At 47.8% G+C, this 13,890-nt stretch overlaps 1 protein-coding gene across 2 annotated transcripts in view; it reads right to left on the reverse strand.

Annotated features, from left to right (window-relative positions):
* Positions 1-13,890, reverse strand: part of LOC138349849 (probable deoxyhypusine synthase) — a gene marked incomplete at its 5' end in the record, with an annotated part of 184,866 nt that overhangs the window by 112,301 nt on the left and 58,675 nt on the right. For both annotated transcript variants that reach the window (XM_069323834.1, XM_069323832.1), the window contains 1 exon segment: positions 12,571-12,763. In XM_069323834.1, coding sequence (XP_069179935.1) covers positions 12,571-12,763 — 193 coding nt within the window.

Here is a 13,890-nt window from a genome sequence, read left to right on the forward strand (position 1 = left end):
GTTTAAAAGTAAGACAAGGTTGTTTAAATTCCATGTAGCATTATAAGAAACATGGACAGAGCTATTTAAGAAAAGCAAACAAAACTGGGCATGATGGGCATAAAGTGTGTGTGTGTAATGAACTTCCATTTTCCCCCTCCCCTCCCCATCTCATAAAGCTGAATGGAGAACCCAGTGGGACCTGAAAGGAGAACTTGGTGGGACTAGCTGGCTCGACTGCCTTTGCACTCGAATTGGAAGGGGCAACCCACAAAGTTGGCCGAGCCACAGCCCGAGATAAACCCTGCCCTGACCCCGAAACCCTTGGACACTTTGTGGCCAGAAGCAGGGACGAGGAAGAGAGGAAGGGCAAACCACACTTGAAGGGGAAGGAAGACTCAGCTGATCTAGGCTGGCTCCCCTCCTTCCCCTACCCCCACCAAAAAGGAGGTGGTTTGGAACCACCTCCTCCACCTCTAGTTCCAAAAGGAACTAGTTGGGGGCTGGTTTGACAAAGTCTTGCTTCTTTGTTTTCTTGTTGAAGGAGTTGACATTTTGACATTTTGAAGGCTCTGGTCTCATTTTTCAACCCTGCAGTAGTCTGTTTTGATTTATCTACCTTTCTGGGTGCTTCCATGGTCGATGGCAAGATGACATACTTTAAATGTAAATTGTTCATGAGCCATTGCTCCCTGCACCTCTCTGAGGGGGAGCCAAGTTCTGGCTTATGGTCCCTGGCAGGCATACAAGAACTCTGTGACTATTGACTCCAACTAATATGGCACTTCATCAGTAAGACAGCTTCAAGTAACCTCCAAGCTCATCCGGAAACTGGCGTTTCATTACATTCAACGCTGGTTTTCTGGGGGTAGCCCCGGAGGCTCCCTGAAGCTATTCAAACTGATTACGTGCTTTATTAGTTTGGGGTCATCAGTCACTTGGAGTTCTTATCCTACCTGGGACCATGTGCCAAAACATGGCCTCCTCAGAGAGGCGCAGGGAGCAATGGCGTATGAGCACTCTACATGTACATATCTTGTTATATTCTGCCATTGATCAGGGCAGTGTCCCAGAGACAAGAGCTCTAAAACAAGTAAGCTGGTAAAATGGAATCTACCACCCGAAAAAGTGAAGAACTTTTCACAAAGAGAAAGAAATGAAGAAACTAGTAACTCTGTGCACAAACTAGTACTCCAGCTTGTTAGAGGCTCTTTCACCCCCCCCCCCCCCCCACCCCACCCATCCTGTGATCTGTACTTGGTGGTCACAGGACACCTCTGGCCTCACTTTCCTGTCTGGATTTTGCCTTGTGTGGCAGTGCCATCTGTGTGTGTGGGGTGTTAGCCAAGTGCTCTTTGTGCTCGGAGCTGCATGGGAGCCTTCATAGGGTGCTCCGTAAGTACTACCCACGCGCATCAGGGTTACTTCCCTGGGCATTTGGGACTTGCTCCCTGTTGAGTGCTTCGTTGCTTGACGTTGTCTCTGCCCTTGGGATACATTGGGGATCTTTTGCATTCCATCTTGCCCCAGGTAGGGAAGCATTGTTGGCTGGGGAGGGCACACTGTGGATTGCAGTCTGCTTATAACATTGTGACAGCTGACGTTTCTCTCCGACAGCCAGTTTGCTTGAAGTGTTGTTTTAGGGCTAATTACTTTTCTTTGTGGGTGTTTGCCCTGTTTTGGATAAAGAGGGTCTGCATTGCAGCTTATTAGGTTAGCCTAGGTTGTGTTGGGTCTCCTTCTCTGCTGTCCCAGAGGTTCGACCACTGCTACTGGGTGTCAGTTTACCAGCTTTCAAGCAGGGGGGTCTACCGGCTTAGCGAGCCACAGTGCTGGTGCTTCCTGTAGGGATAATGTACCCTGCGGTCCTTGGTAAACGTCAAGTCAAGTCTGGCCTCGGGCCGGGCTTGGGGAGTAGAAGAACTCCCAGAACCCCATCAGCCAGGTATCAACCAGGTAAACCCTCGTGGGCTAGGCTGGTAACATGGATCTGTCCAAGTCCACTCTCGCCTTTTGCATGTTGACAGTAGTTCGGCACCCCTGCCGTGGGGTGACGATCACCTTTTCTGCCTCCGTCATGCTGCCTGTTGCGTCGGTGACACCTTCGACCCGGAGTCTTGCAAGACATGTTCTCTGCTTGTACTTCAGTTCACAGATTCCTCATCTGTGGATGAGAGGTTTCAGGCTGCGGCTGCATTGCAAGCTCGCTTCTCTTCCTTACAATGCGCCAGGTTGATTGCCCAATTGGAGGCCCTGGAGCTGCCCCATTTGGGTTTTAGGGAGCAGGATTTGGGGGGGGGGTCACTTCGACCTTGGTTCTGTCTGTGCCCCTGCTTCCCTCCCAGGTGGGCGTGGTTCGCCCTGCTCTTTTCCCTCTGATTCTGGCTCCAAAATGTCTAAGGATTGCAGAGTCAGGGCAGGGTATAATTTAGGATGAGGCTCTTGTGGCTTCGGGGGTTGTCCCTTCCGTTTCGGGTGCGGAGGTTGTTGAGCCAGCCGAGGCTTCTGGTTTATTCCAGCTGCCTTCCTTCTCAGAAGCCTTTCCCTTTGACTCTACCTTGTCTTCTGGGGTGGTGGGCATAGAAGAGGGCTTGGTGCACCCCCGACAGTGGACCTCCCCAGGGCCACTGTCAGGGGTTCCCGGGGCTAAGGGGGAGTCCGCTTGAGTGCTTGGGCTCCTCTTGACCCTACTTGGGTACTTGTGCCTTCTGGGCAGGAATTGTTGCTACAGGGAAGGTTCTTTTTTTTTAACCCCCCCGTCCCTCTTTGAGTTTGAGTTAGGTGCAGCTCCCCCCCCATCCTCTCCCCTTTCAATTCATTAATGGGTACCTTTAGGTTCCCTGGATTTGTCCTTCCGGAAGTTTCCTTCTTCTAGGATTTCTTTTGGGGATATTCGTGAGGCTCTAGGTGCATACCTTCTGCGAGACCCGGTTTTTGCCTTTGTGATGGATCCGGCTTCTTTTAAGTTCGACTCTTCTTCTCTGTATTGGGTGCATTACGAAGTTCCGGAGTCTTCCTGGCTGGCAAACTGCACTCTTTTCTCTTTGGGGGCTTGGCATGGTTTTTGTCATTCCCGCACGCTTGAGTGGTGGGAGGTCTCTTCAGTATTGCAGGTGTTCTTAGGGGGGCTCGGTTGAGTTCCTTAATGTTTGCCTCTTCGCTCCTGCGCTTCCTCGTGATGTAGGTTTGGAGCAATTTCATGCTCAGGTGCCCACTCTTTCAATTGCTTCGTCGACTGAAGACCACCGGTCACATGGTCATTTGGCTTCGGTCTTCTGGAGTTGTCTTTGGATTGGCTTTCGGAGGACGTGGGGGTGAGGGGTCATCGACTGTGGGTCTCAGCTGCCAAGACTTCATCTGCCATTCCGAAACTAGTTGTACTGATCCTCTGGGAGGCGATTTCTATGTTTTTCTCCTCTTGCCTTGCGTGTTGGAGGGTTGTCCTAGCTCTCTCCTTAGATTCGGCATGGGCCCTGGCTCTGCAGTCTTCATCACCCTCTTGTTCTCTTTTGTTCCCTGAGGACGCAGGGGGGGGGAAGGGGGGAAAGGGGGGTAAACCAAACCTACCGGAGAGGGAAGAGGAGGTGCAGACGGAACCAAGGTAGAGTGTCTCCAATTCCAAGTCCCTAAAACACAAACGGACCAGATCCAAGGTAGTCATCCGGGCACACAAAGTTGCAAGACTGAAAACCGCAGATGCAAAACCCGTTCTGCTTGAAACTTCTAGTCTTCCACAGAAGACTGGGTGATCGTGAGGACATGGGAGGGAACAAGTCCCACACAACTCTGTGTCGTAGGTGTCACTGACCTAACAAGCAGCATGGCGGAGGCTGAAAGAATGAACGTTCTTGAGTATCACCTGGGACAAAACCCTCAAATTCACACAGGGCGAGAGCGGGCTCGGAAGAGGTATCCATACCCGAAGGGGTTTTCCGGGGCCTGCAGGGAGAATGAGTCTTGCAGGAAGCCCAGGCACTGGGGGCTGCAGCACCAGAAACCCTGTCAATACAGGCAACCAGATCACCCAAAGCCTAAGGAAAAGTCAAGGGGGACAGTAACGGGGTTTAGCTGCATACACTCTAGGTTAGGCCCTAATAAAGTGAAAGGAAGGACACAAGGAAAACTACAAAATACAATAAAAAGAAAAAACCCAAGACGAGACTGTGGCAAACGAGCAGCCTTGGAGAAACATTGGCACGCTCAAGAACATCTGTGGAAGCTGCAGGCTGAACAACCGCAGTGCGCCCCACAAGCCGAAAATGACCTCAAACCCCAGGCGAGACAGAAAGCCCAAGACCCCTGGGTTACCTTAAAGGCAAGGACCAGCCTCTAGGGAGGAGGCCTCTCTAAAGGAAGCATACCCCGAATGCCCCAGGGAAGAAAACCCTGAACATGCAAAGGTAGCACTCACTGAATGCACAGGGAAGAAAACCCTGACCACATGCAGCCCAGACACACTTAAAACTCCTGGCTCACAAACACTTCTGTATAAACACTGCCAAAAGGCAAGAGAACACCAAAGAAAATGAGGAATTGGAGCCAGAGCAACACAACTGCTCGGTGACACATTACGAAGAACTGAAGGCAGTTGGCACCTCCCATCCCCCCTCCCCCCAGCAAGGAAAAAAAGGAGTGAGGAAACTAGCAGTGAGCTAGTTTACCTATGTTTTGTTGTTTCTTTAGTTATTGGGGGAGTTCTTTTGGCACTTTGGGGGACTTTGGTCACATTTCTAAACCAGGCATGGTTTGTTTTGATTTTCCTATCTTTCTGGGTGTCTTTCATTGGTTGTGGCACAGATGACATCCTTTAAATGTAAAGTGATCATTGGCAATTGCTTCCTGTGCCTCTCTGAGGGGACCAGGTTCTGGCTCGTGGTTCCCGGTAGGCACAAAGAACTCTACAACTGATGATGCTTGGTAATAAGGCACCTAATCAGTGATGATAACTTCAGGGAGGCAATGGGGCTCCCCACAGAAAAATTGTGCTAAAATACATCCTAGACATTGTAAATAATGTCGCAATCATGAATAAGTTCGAGGCAACTTTGGCTGATTGAATGCCACATGTGACACTATGGGGACGCACACTGCATGAACGAGCAAGTTTGATGATGTCACTGAGATTTCTAGGCTCATTCACGTCATTCAGGAAAGACATTTTGTCATTTTTAGAAGCCCAAAAATTTGTTTGAAGCTGCCCCAGGGTTAATGGCCTGGGGTGATGGTGATTGAAAGGATCTCAACATTGGGAACTTATACCCAACTGGTCTGACTGTCATTTGGTCATATCCTTGTGAAAGCTGAATATTGCCTAAGGAAACATCTGAGTTTTCAAATTTGAAAGAGATGGAGGGGGAAAAGATCCCTTCTGAATACCAAGAAGCAAAAAACCAGCGTTGAATGTAATGAAACGCCATTTTCTGGGTGAGACCCGGAGGCTCCCTGGAGCTTTACCGGCTGATATGCTAATGTCAGACTTTGGCATCAGTCATGTGTATGGAGTTCTAGGGCCTACCGGGGACCACGAGCCAGAACCTGGCCCCCTCAGAGAGGCAAGGGGAGCAATGGCCTATAGAAACCCCCGTGTGGTTGGAAGCATTCTATGTCTGCCATTGACCGGGTCAAGCATCCAGAAAGGTAAGCATTCCAAAACAAACCCCTATTCTGGTGAAAATTGCTACCTAAAGCCGAACTAGTGGATAGAACTCTTCAACAGAAAACAAGGAAACTAGTATGACGTCATACGTCACCGCGCCGCTGTCTGCGCAGCTCCCCCCTCCCCGGGAGGGGGAAGGGGGAGCCCCAGACCTCCCACGCCGGCTATCCACCCATCAGTTCTGAGGCTGGATGTCAAAACACGCGAAAAACGCCGACCGGGGGGGGAGGGAGGGTTACCGGGGTGCCTCCGGGTCTCACCCACAAAAATGGCGTTTCATTACATTCAACGCTGGTTTTCTGGGGGGAGCCCCGTCGGCTCCCCGGAGCTAACTACCCACAGAGGAAGGTCAAAGGGACAGAACCGGGAGGCGGACACCACGCACCCCCCAAGGAGGCGAGACAACCAGCAGCAAACGCCAACCCAAGGCGCCACAGCCCCGAAAATCCCGGGAACAACACGAGAACCACAAGCAGCAAGGCCCCTGCACGAACACCAAAAATCCATGCCCGAAAGACCGCAAGGCCACGTCGCCCAGACGGCAGCGAAGCCACGAACGCCACAGGCATGAGGGAAGAACACAGGCAGCTTAGCCGCAAGAACACGGCTGACCACCCGGGACACTATCACCCGCGAACCGGGAAGAACAGAACCGGATCAACGAAAAACGCGCTCCGGACCCAAACAACAGCGGAGGGCCGCCACTGAACACAAAAACGACACACCCCCGGCCCGACCAACGAAGCACCAACAAACCCTGGACCCCTCCAGAATGCAGCAGCCCCACCCCGCGCCAGAAAAGATGGAGACTGCTGCCACCAAACAACCAAAACGCTAAAACCGAAGGAGCAAGAAAACTCAGCGACTCGACCCCCAGAGGCAAAGGCCCAAAGGAAAGAGCCGACGAAAAAACACACCGGAACCGAAGGGGCACTACCAACCGAGGAGAAGACAGAGCACGCTGACCAGAGACCAGGATGGTGCAAGCGGCGCACGAACAGGCCGGAGGTGAAACGACGCACAAAACAGCTGACTAACGGTGCAGAAGCAACACCAAGACCGAAGGCAAGCTGAAGCGGCTCCGCCAGCGCCGCACGAAAAGAGGCGACAGTATGTGGCAAGACGACGGCCCCCAACCCCTACCAGAAAACCAAGCCGAGAGTAAACCAAGCTAACAAGAGTAACCACCTAAGAAGGGACAGGAAAAGGAAGGACCGCCAAAATACCCCATACTGCCGCCAAGAGAAGCACGCAGGTGGGACACCTACCACGAAGCCACCCGACCACCAACCGGAGGCGAGACCGCGAGGCAGAACATAAGCAGCCCCGACAAGGCCCCTCCGAGCCCAGGAAAAAGGCGGAGCCGCGGGAAGATCTCGGGCGCGACCACCGAAACCCAGGCGGCACAAGGAGATGGAACCGAAGCAACCAACGAAGGCAGACCCCCCACCAGGTAGATAAACAAAAAGAAAAAGAAAACGCCGCAAGAGGACAGCGTACCCAAGCGGAACAGAGCCGGCCGTTATGATTGGTAAAGACAAGCTGCACAGTACCCTGTGCCCCACCAGTGCAAAAACTGCCCCTTACTCTAAGGCAAACAAGGGAGACAGAACACCCGAGCACACAAAGAGCAGCCGAAAACCAAGCAGTAAACGGCCAAGCAGGGGCAGGACCCAAGGAACTTGTGGAAGATGGCCCCAAGCCCCAAGGGCAGTACTTACAGGGCACCTAGGGAAGGGAACCCTAGGCGCATGCAGCCCGAGTACTGAAGAATCACTCCCGGCTCACACACCACCTAGAAAACAGACACCACACTCTAGGTACAGTGCTGAAACAACCACTGGAGCCGGAGCACATAACCGTTGCCTATAGCATCAGCCTCAGAACTGATGGGTGGATAGCCGGCGTGGGAGGTCTGGGGCTCCCCCTTCCCCCTCCCGGGGAGAGGGGAGCTGCGCAGACAGCGGCGCGGTGACGTATGACGTCATACTAGTTTCCTTGTTTTCTGTTGAAGAGTTCTATCCACTAGTTCGGCTTTAGGTAGCAATTTTCACCAGAATAGGGGTTTGTTTTGGAATGCTTACCTTTCTGGATGCTTGACCCAGTCGATGGCAGACATAGAATGCTTCCAACCACACGGGAGTTTCTATAGGCCATTGCTCCCCTTGCCTCTCTGAGGGGGCCAGGTTCTGGCTCATGGTCCCCGGTAGGCCCTAGAATTCCATACACATGACTGATGCCAAAGTCTGACATTAGCATATCAGCCGGTAAAGCTCCGGGGAGCCGACGGGGCTCCCCCCAGAAAACCAGAGTTGAATGTAATGAAACACCATTTTCTGGGTGAGCCCCGGAGGCTCACCCAGAAAAATATATATATATATATATATATATATATATATATATATATATTTTGGTAGCAGTCTTTCCTGTAGACATATATTATTAAATATGACCGAAAAAGTAAGATTAATAATTCTAACACGAATTTTTTCAATCTTTCGTACATTACGCTTCACTGTTGGAGGTAAATCAAAAATCACTTCTCCAAAATTCATTTTTATTTCTAGTCTGACGCGACACGGGCGCGTTTCGTAAAACTTATTACATTTTCAAAGACTTCACAAATACACAACTGATTAGAACTTACGTCTCTCTGATATTATATCTACATTTGAGTGAGGTGGGAAGGGTGATGTGGCATTAACACAAGACAGAACAGGAGGGGATATTAATAGGGTATTAAAAGTATCAACACAAGACAGAACAGAAACAATGGGTATTGAATAGAAGTGTTTGTAGAAAGCCTATTGGTCCATATTTCTTGATGCTTCTATATTGGAGCGGAGTCTTGAGGTGGGTAGAATATAGTTGTGCAATAATTGGCTGTTGATTGCTGGTGTTGACTTCTTGATGTGTAGTGCCTCGCAAACGTCAAGCCGCCTGCTATCGCTGTATCTATCGATGATTTCTGTGTTGTTTACTAGGATTTCTCTGGCGATGGTTTGGTTATGGGAAGAGATTATATGTTCCTTAATGGAGCCCTGTTGCTTATGCATCGTTAAACGCCTAGAAAGAGATGTTGTTGTCTTGCCTATATACTGGGTTTTTTGGAGCTTACAGTCCCCAAGTGGGCATTTGAAGGCATAGACGACGTTAGTCTCTTTTAAAGCGTTCTGTTTTGTGTCTGGAGAGTTTCTCATGAGTAGGCTGGCCGTTTTTCTGGTTTTATAGTAAATCGTCAGTTGTATCCTCTGATTTTTGTCTGTAGGGATAACGTTTCTATTAACAATATCTTTCAGGACCCTTTCCTCCGTTTTATGAGCTGTGGAAAAGAAGTTCCTGTAAAATAGTCTAATAGGGGGTAAAGGTGTTGTGTTAGTTGTCTCTTCAGAGGTTGCATGGCTTTTCACTTTCCTTCTTATGATGTCTTCGATGAAACCATTGGAGAAGCCATTATTGACTAGGACCTGCCTTACCCTACAGAGTTCTTCGTCGACTTGCTTCCATTCTGAGCTGTGGCTGAGAGCACGGTCGACGTATGCGTTAACAACACTCCTCTTGTACCTGTCGGGGCAGTCGCTGTTGGCATTTAGGCACATTCCTATGTTTGTTTCCTTAGTGTAGACTGCAGTGTGGAAACCTCCGCCCTTTTCCATGACTGTTACATCTAGAAAAGGCAGCTTCCCATCCTTTTCCGTCTCGTAAGTGAAACGCAGCTCGGAACTCTGCTCAAATGCCTCCTTCAGCTCCTGCAGATGTCTGACATCAGGTACCTGTGTAAAAATGTCGTCAACATACCTGCAGTATATGGCCGGTTTCAAGTTCATGTCGACTATGACTTTTTGCTCGATGGTACCCATGTAGAAGTTTGCAAACAGGACACCTAGGGGAGAACCCATGGCGACCCCATCTACTTGCTTATACATGTGCCCATCCGGGCTCAAGAAGGGTGCCTCTTTAGTACAAGCTTGGAGTAGTTTCCTCAGAATACTTTCTGGCATGTCAAGAAGAGTACAGGCTGGATCACGATACACTCTGTCGGCTATCATTCCGATTGTCTCGTCCACAGGTACGTTGGTAAACAGCGATTCTACGTCCAACGAGGCTCTTATCCCTGTGGCCCGTGTGCCCCGCAGTAAGTCCACAAATTCCTTTTCTACATGGGTACCATCGAGCAAAAAGTCTTAGTCGACATGAACTTGAAACCGGCCATATACTGCAGGTATGTTGACGACATTTTTACACAGGTACCTGATGTCAGACATCTGCAGGAGCTGAAGGAGGCATTTGAGCAGAGTTCCGTGCTGCGTTTCACTTACGAGACGGAAAAGGATGGGAAGCTGCCTTTTCTAGATGTAACAGTCATGGAAAAGGGCGGAGGTTTCCACACTGCAGTCTACACTAAGGAAACAAACATAGGAATGTGCCTAAATGCCAACAGCGACTGCCCCGACAGGTACAAGAGGAGTGTTGTTAACGCATACGTCGACCGTGCTCTCAGCCACAGCTCAGAATGGAAGCAAGTCGACGAAGAACTCTGTAGGGTAAGGCAGGTCCTAGTCAATAATGGCTTCTCCAATGGTTTCATCGAAGACATCATAAGAAGGAAAGTGAAAAGACATGCAACCTCTGAAGAGACAACTAACACAACACCTATACCCCCTATTAGACTATTTTACAGGAACTTCTTTTCCACAGCTCATAAAACGGAGGAAAGGGTCCTGAAAGATATTGTTAATAGAAACGTTATCCCTACAGACAAAAATCAGAGGATACAACTGACGATTTACTATAAAACCAGAAAAACGGCCAGCCTACTCATGAGAAACTCTCCAGACACAAAACAGAACGCTTTAAAAGAGACTAACGTCGTCTATGCCTTCAAATGCCCACTTGGGGACTGTAAGCTCCAAAAAACCCAGTATATAGGCAAGACAACAACATCTCTTTCTAGGCGTTTAACGATGCATAAACAACAGGGCTCCATTAAGGAACATATAATCTCTTCCCATAACCAAACCATCGCCAGAGAAATCCTAGTAAACAACACAGAAATCATCGATAGATACAGCGATAGCAGGCGGCTTGACGTTTGCGAGGCACTACACATCAAGAAGTCAACACCAGCAATCAACAGCCAATTATTGCACAACTATATTCTACCCACCTCAAGACTCCACTCCAATATAGAAGCATCAAGAAATATGGACCAATAGGCTTTCTACAAACACTTCTATTCAATACCCATTGTTTCTGTTCTGTCTTGTGTTGATACTTTTAATACCCTATTAATATCCCCTCCTGTTCTGTCTTGTGTTAATGCCACATCACCCTTCCCACCTCACTCAAATGTAGATATAATATCAGAGAGACGTAAGTTCTAATCAGTTGTGTATTTGTGAAGTCTTTGAAAATGTAATAAGTTTTACGAAACGCGCCCGTGTCGCGTCAGACTAGAAATAAAAATGAATTTTGGAGAAGTGATTTTTGATTTACCTCCAACAGTGAAGCGTAATGTACGAAAGATTGAGAAAATTCGTGTTAGAATTATTAATCTTACTTTTTCGGTCATATTTAATAATATATATATATATATATATGAATGAAAACTCACACCCCAGAAGTGACTCGAACCCATACTCCCAGAAGCAACGCAACTGGTAACTACAGGGCGCCTTAATCCGCTTGACCATCACGGCCGTCAAAAGGAAGTGATAGCCGAGGCTATTTGAGCCACTTCCCCGACGGCAACTCGGATGGTAATCTTGGGCATAGCATTTCACCAAATCACCTCATTCTTTGGGGCACACGTGAGGAACACAAATGCGAACAAGCCTGAATGGTCCCCAGGACTATATGCGAATGAAAACTCACACCCCAGAAGTGACTCGAACCCATACTCCCAGAAGCAACGCAACTGGTAACTACAGGGCGCCTTAATCCGCTTGACCATCACGGCCGTCAAAAGGAAGTGATAGCCGAGGCTATTTGAGCCACTTCCCCGACGGCAACTCGGATGGTAATCTTGGGCATAGCATTTCACCAAATCACCTCATTCTTTGGGGCACACGTGAGGAACACAATGGTCAAGCGGATTAAGGCGCCCTGTAGTTACCAGTTGCGTTGCTTCTGGGAGTATGGGTTCGAGTCACTTCTGGGGTGTGAGTTTTCATTCGCATATAGTCCTGGGGACCATTCAGGCTTGTTCGCATTTGTGTTCCTCACGTGTGCCCCAAAGAATGAGGTGATTTGGTGAAATGCTATGCCCAAGATTACCATCCGAGTTGCCGTCGGGGAAGTGGCTCAAATAGCCTCGGCTATCACTTCCTTTTGACGGCCGTGATGGTCAAGCGGATTAAGGCGCCCTGTAGTTACCAGTTGCGTTGCTTCTGGGAGTATGGGTTCGAGTCACTTCTGGGGTGTGAGTTTTCATTCGCATATAGTCCTGGGGACCATTCAGGCTTGTTCGCATTTGTGTTCCTCACGTGTGCCCCAAAGAATGAGGTGATTTGGTGAAATGCTATGCCCAAGATTACCATCCGAGTTGCCGTCGGGGAAGTGGCTCAAATAGCCTCGGCTATCACTTCCTTTTGACGGCCGTGATGGTCAAGCGGATTAAGGCGCCCTGTAGTTACCAGTTGCGTTGCTTCTGGGAGTATGGGTTCGAGTCACTTCTGGGGTGTGAGTTTTCATTCGCATATAGTCCTGGGGACCATTCAGGCTTGTTCGCATATATATATATATATGTATATATATATATATATATATATATATATATATATATATATATATATATATATATATATATATATATATATATATATATATATATATATATAAATAAATATGGTATTTTAAATTAAATTAAAGGTATTAATTTATTTGCTTTCAAAGTACTGTACAGTAAGAGAAGGAGAAGGAAATATTTTACCTACCTCCATTAATATCTACAATAAGACCTGGACTCTTAATGCCATGGAAGTACATCATGTCTCCTAAACTACCATCTGTTAGTGCAGGACTGAAGATTGGGATTTTGTTTTTAGCTGCCCAGAATGCAATACTTGATGGATCATTGATTACAGTACCTAGACGTGCTATAATCTTCGATGGTGTCCATACAGTTCCCTGTTCAATAGAATAATGAGAAAAAAATTATTAGACAGATAAATTAACCCTTAACCACCTTGCTGTGCCGAGTTTATTGTGAAATTCCTCGTGCGCATGAAATAGTGTGTTCCCAAAAATTCTTTTTTCTTCATAAAATAATAAATTCCCTTCCCTAAATATGTCTATGTAAAAATAAATACCAAATTCCACTTACCTTTGCTGTAGGGACGTGGACAAGGTGCGCTGTGATGTCATCTGGGGCTGGTCGCCCATGCGTGACACGCCCAGACACAGTCGCGCAGGGCATTCAAGCACCGGGTGTTGCCACAAATATATTTTCAATTATTTGTTTTATGTATTTCCAATGCAGTTTTATTTGTTTTTATCATATATGATGCATACTTGTGTCCTTTACAATATGTATACAGTAGAACGTTCATAATGTTCCATGGAACTGTGATACATATGTCAGTAATGTGTCCACAATAAATATTTATTCTCGCAATATTACTTGTTAAATATTCACTAAAATTACAATATGTACAGTTTCACACACTATTTACACAGTAACACTCTGTATTACACACTCAGTACTTCGAAAGTGAGTAATAATCAACGAAGTAGTCCATGGTGCACAGCATGACTTCGCTCTCGTTACACCAGATACAGATAGATTTTTGCCTCCTGTTTCTTCGTTCTGTGTGCTTGCAAATAATGCACTCACGTACACCCTTGGCATTAGTACCTGTAGATGGTATGTAGCCAAGCTTGTAAAACTAAGGTAGTCTTGAAAAGATTACAGGAAAAGATAAATTTGTAAGGTAGTCGTGAAAAAATCGCTTTGTAAGGTCCCACACAGGAAGAGATTCAGCCAGCCTCAAAGTGTGTCCGTCAGTCAAGAAGAGATTCAGCTATTCTTGAAAATATCTATGGAAAACACCACCATGGAAGCCGCTAACACTGTTCATCTATGCTCTATGCTACTTTTATCAGATGGATCATCTTGAGGTTATCTTGAGTTAATTTCGGGGCTTTTTTAGTGTCCCCGCGGCCCGGTCCTTGACCAGGCCTCCACCCCCAGGTAGCAGCCCGTGACAGCTGACTAACTCTCAGGTACCTATTTACTGCTAGGTAACAGGGACATA

This window comes from Procambarus clarkii, chromosome 13 (genome assembly GCF_040958095.1).
Source record: "Procambarus clarkii isolate CNS0578487 chromosome 13, FALCON_Pclarkii_2.0, whole genome shotgun sequence".
Classification (NCBI taxonomy): domain Eukaryota; kingdom Metazoa; phylum Arthropoda; class Malacostraca; order Decapoda; family Cambaridae; genus Procambarus; species Procambarus clarkii.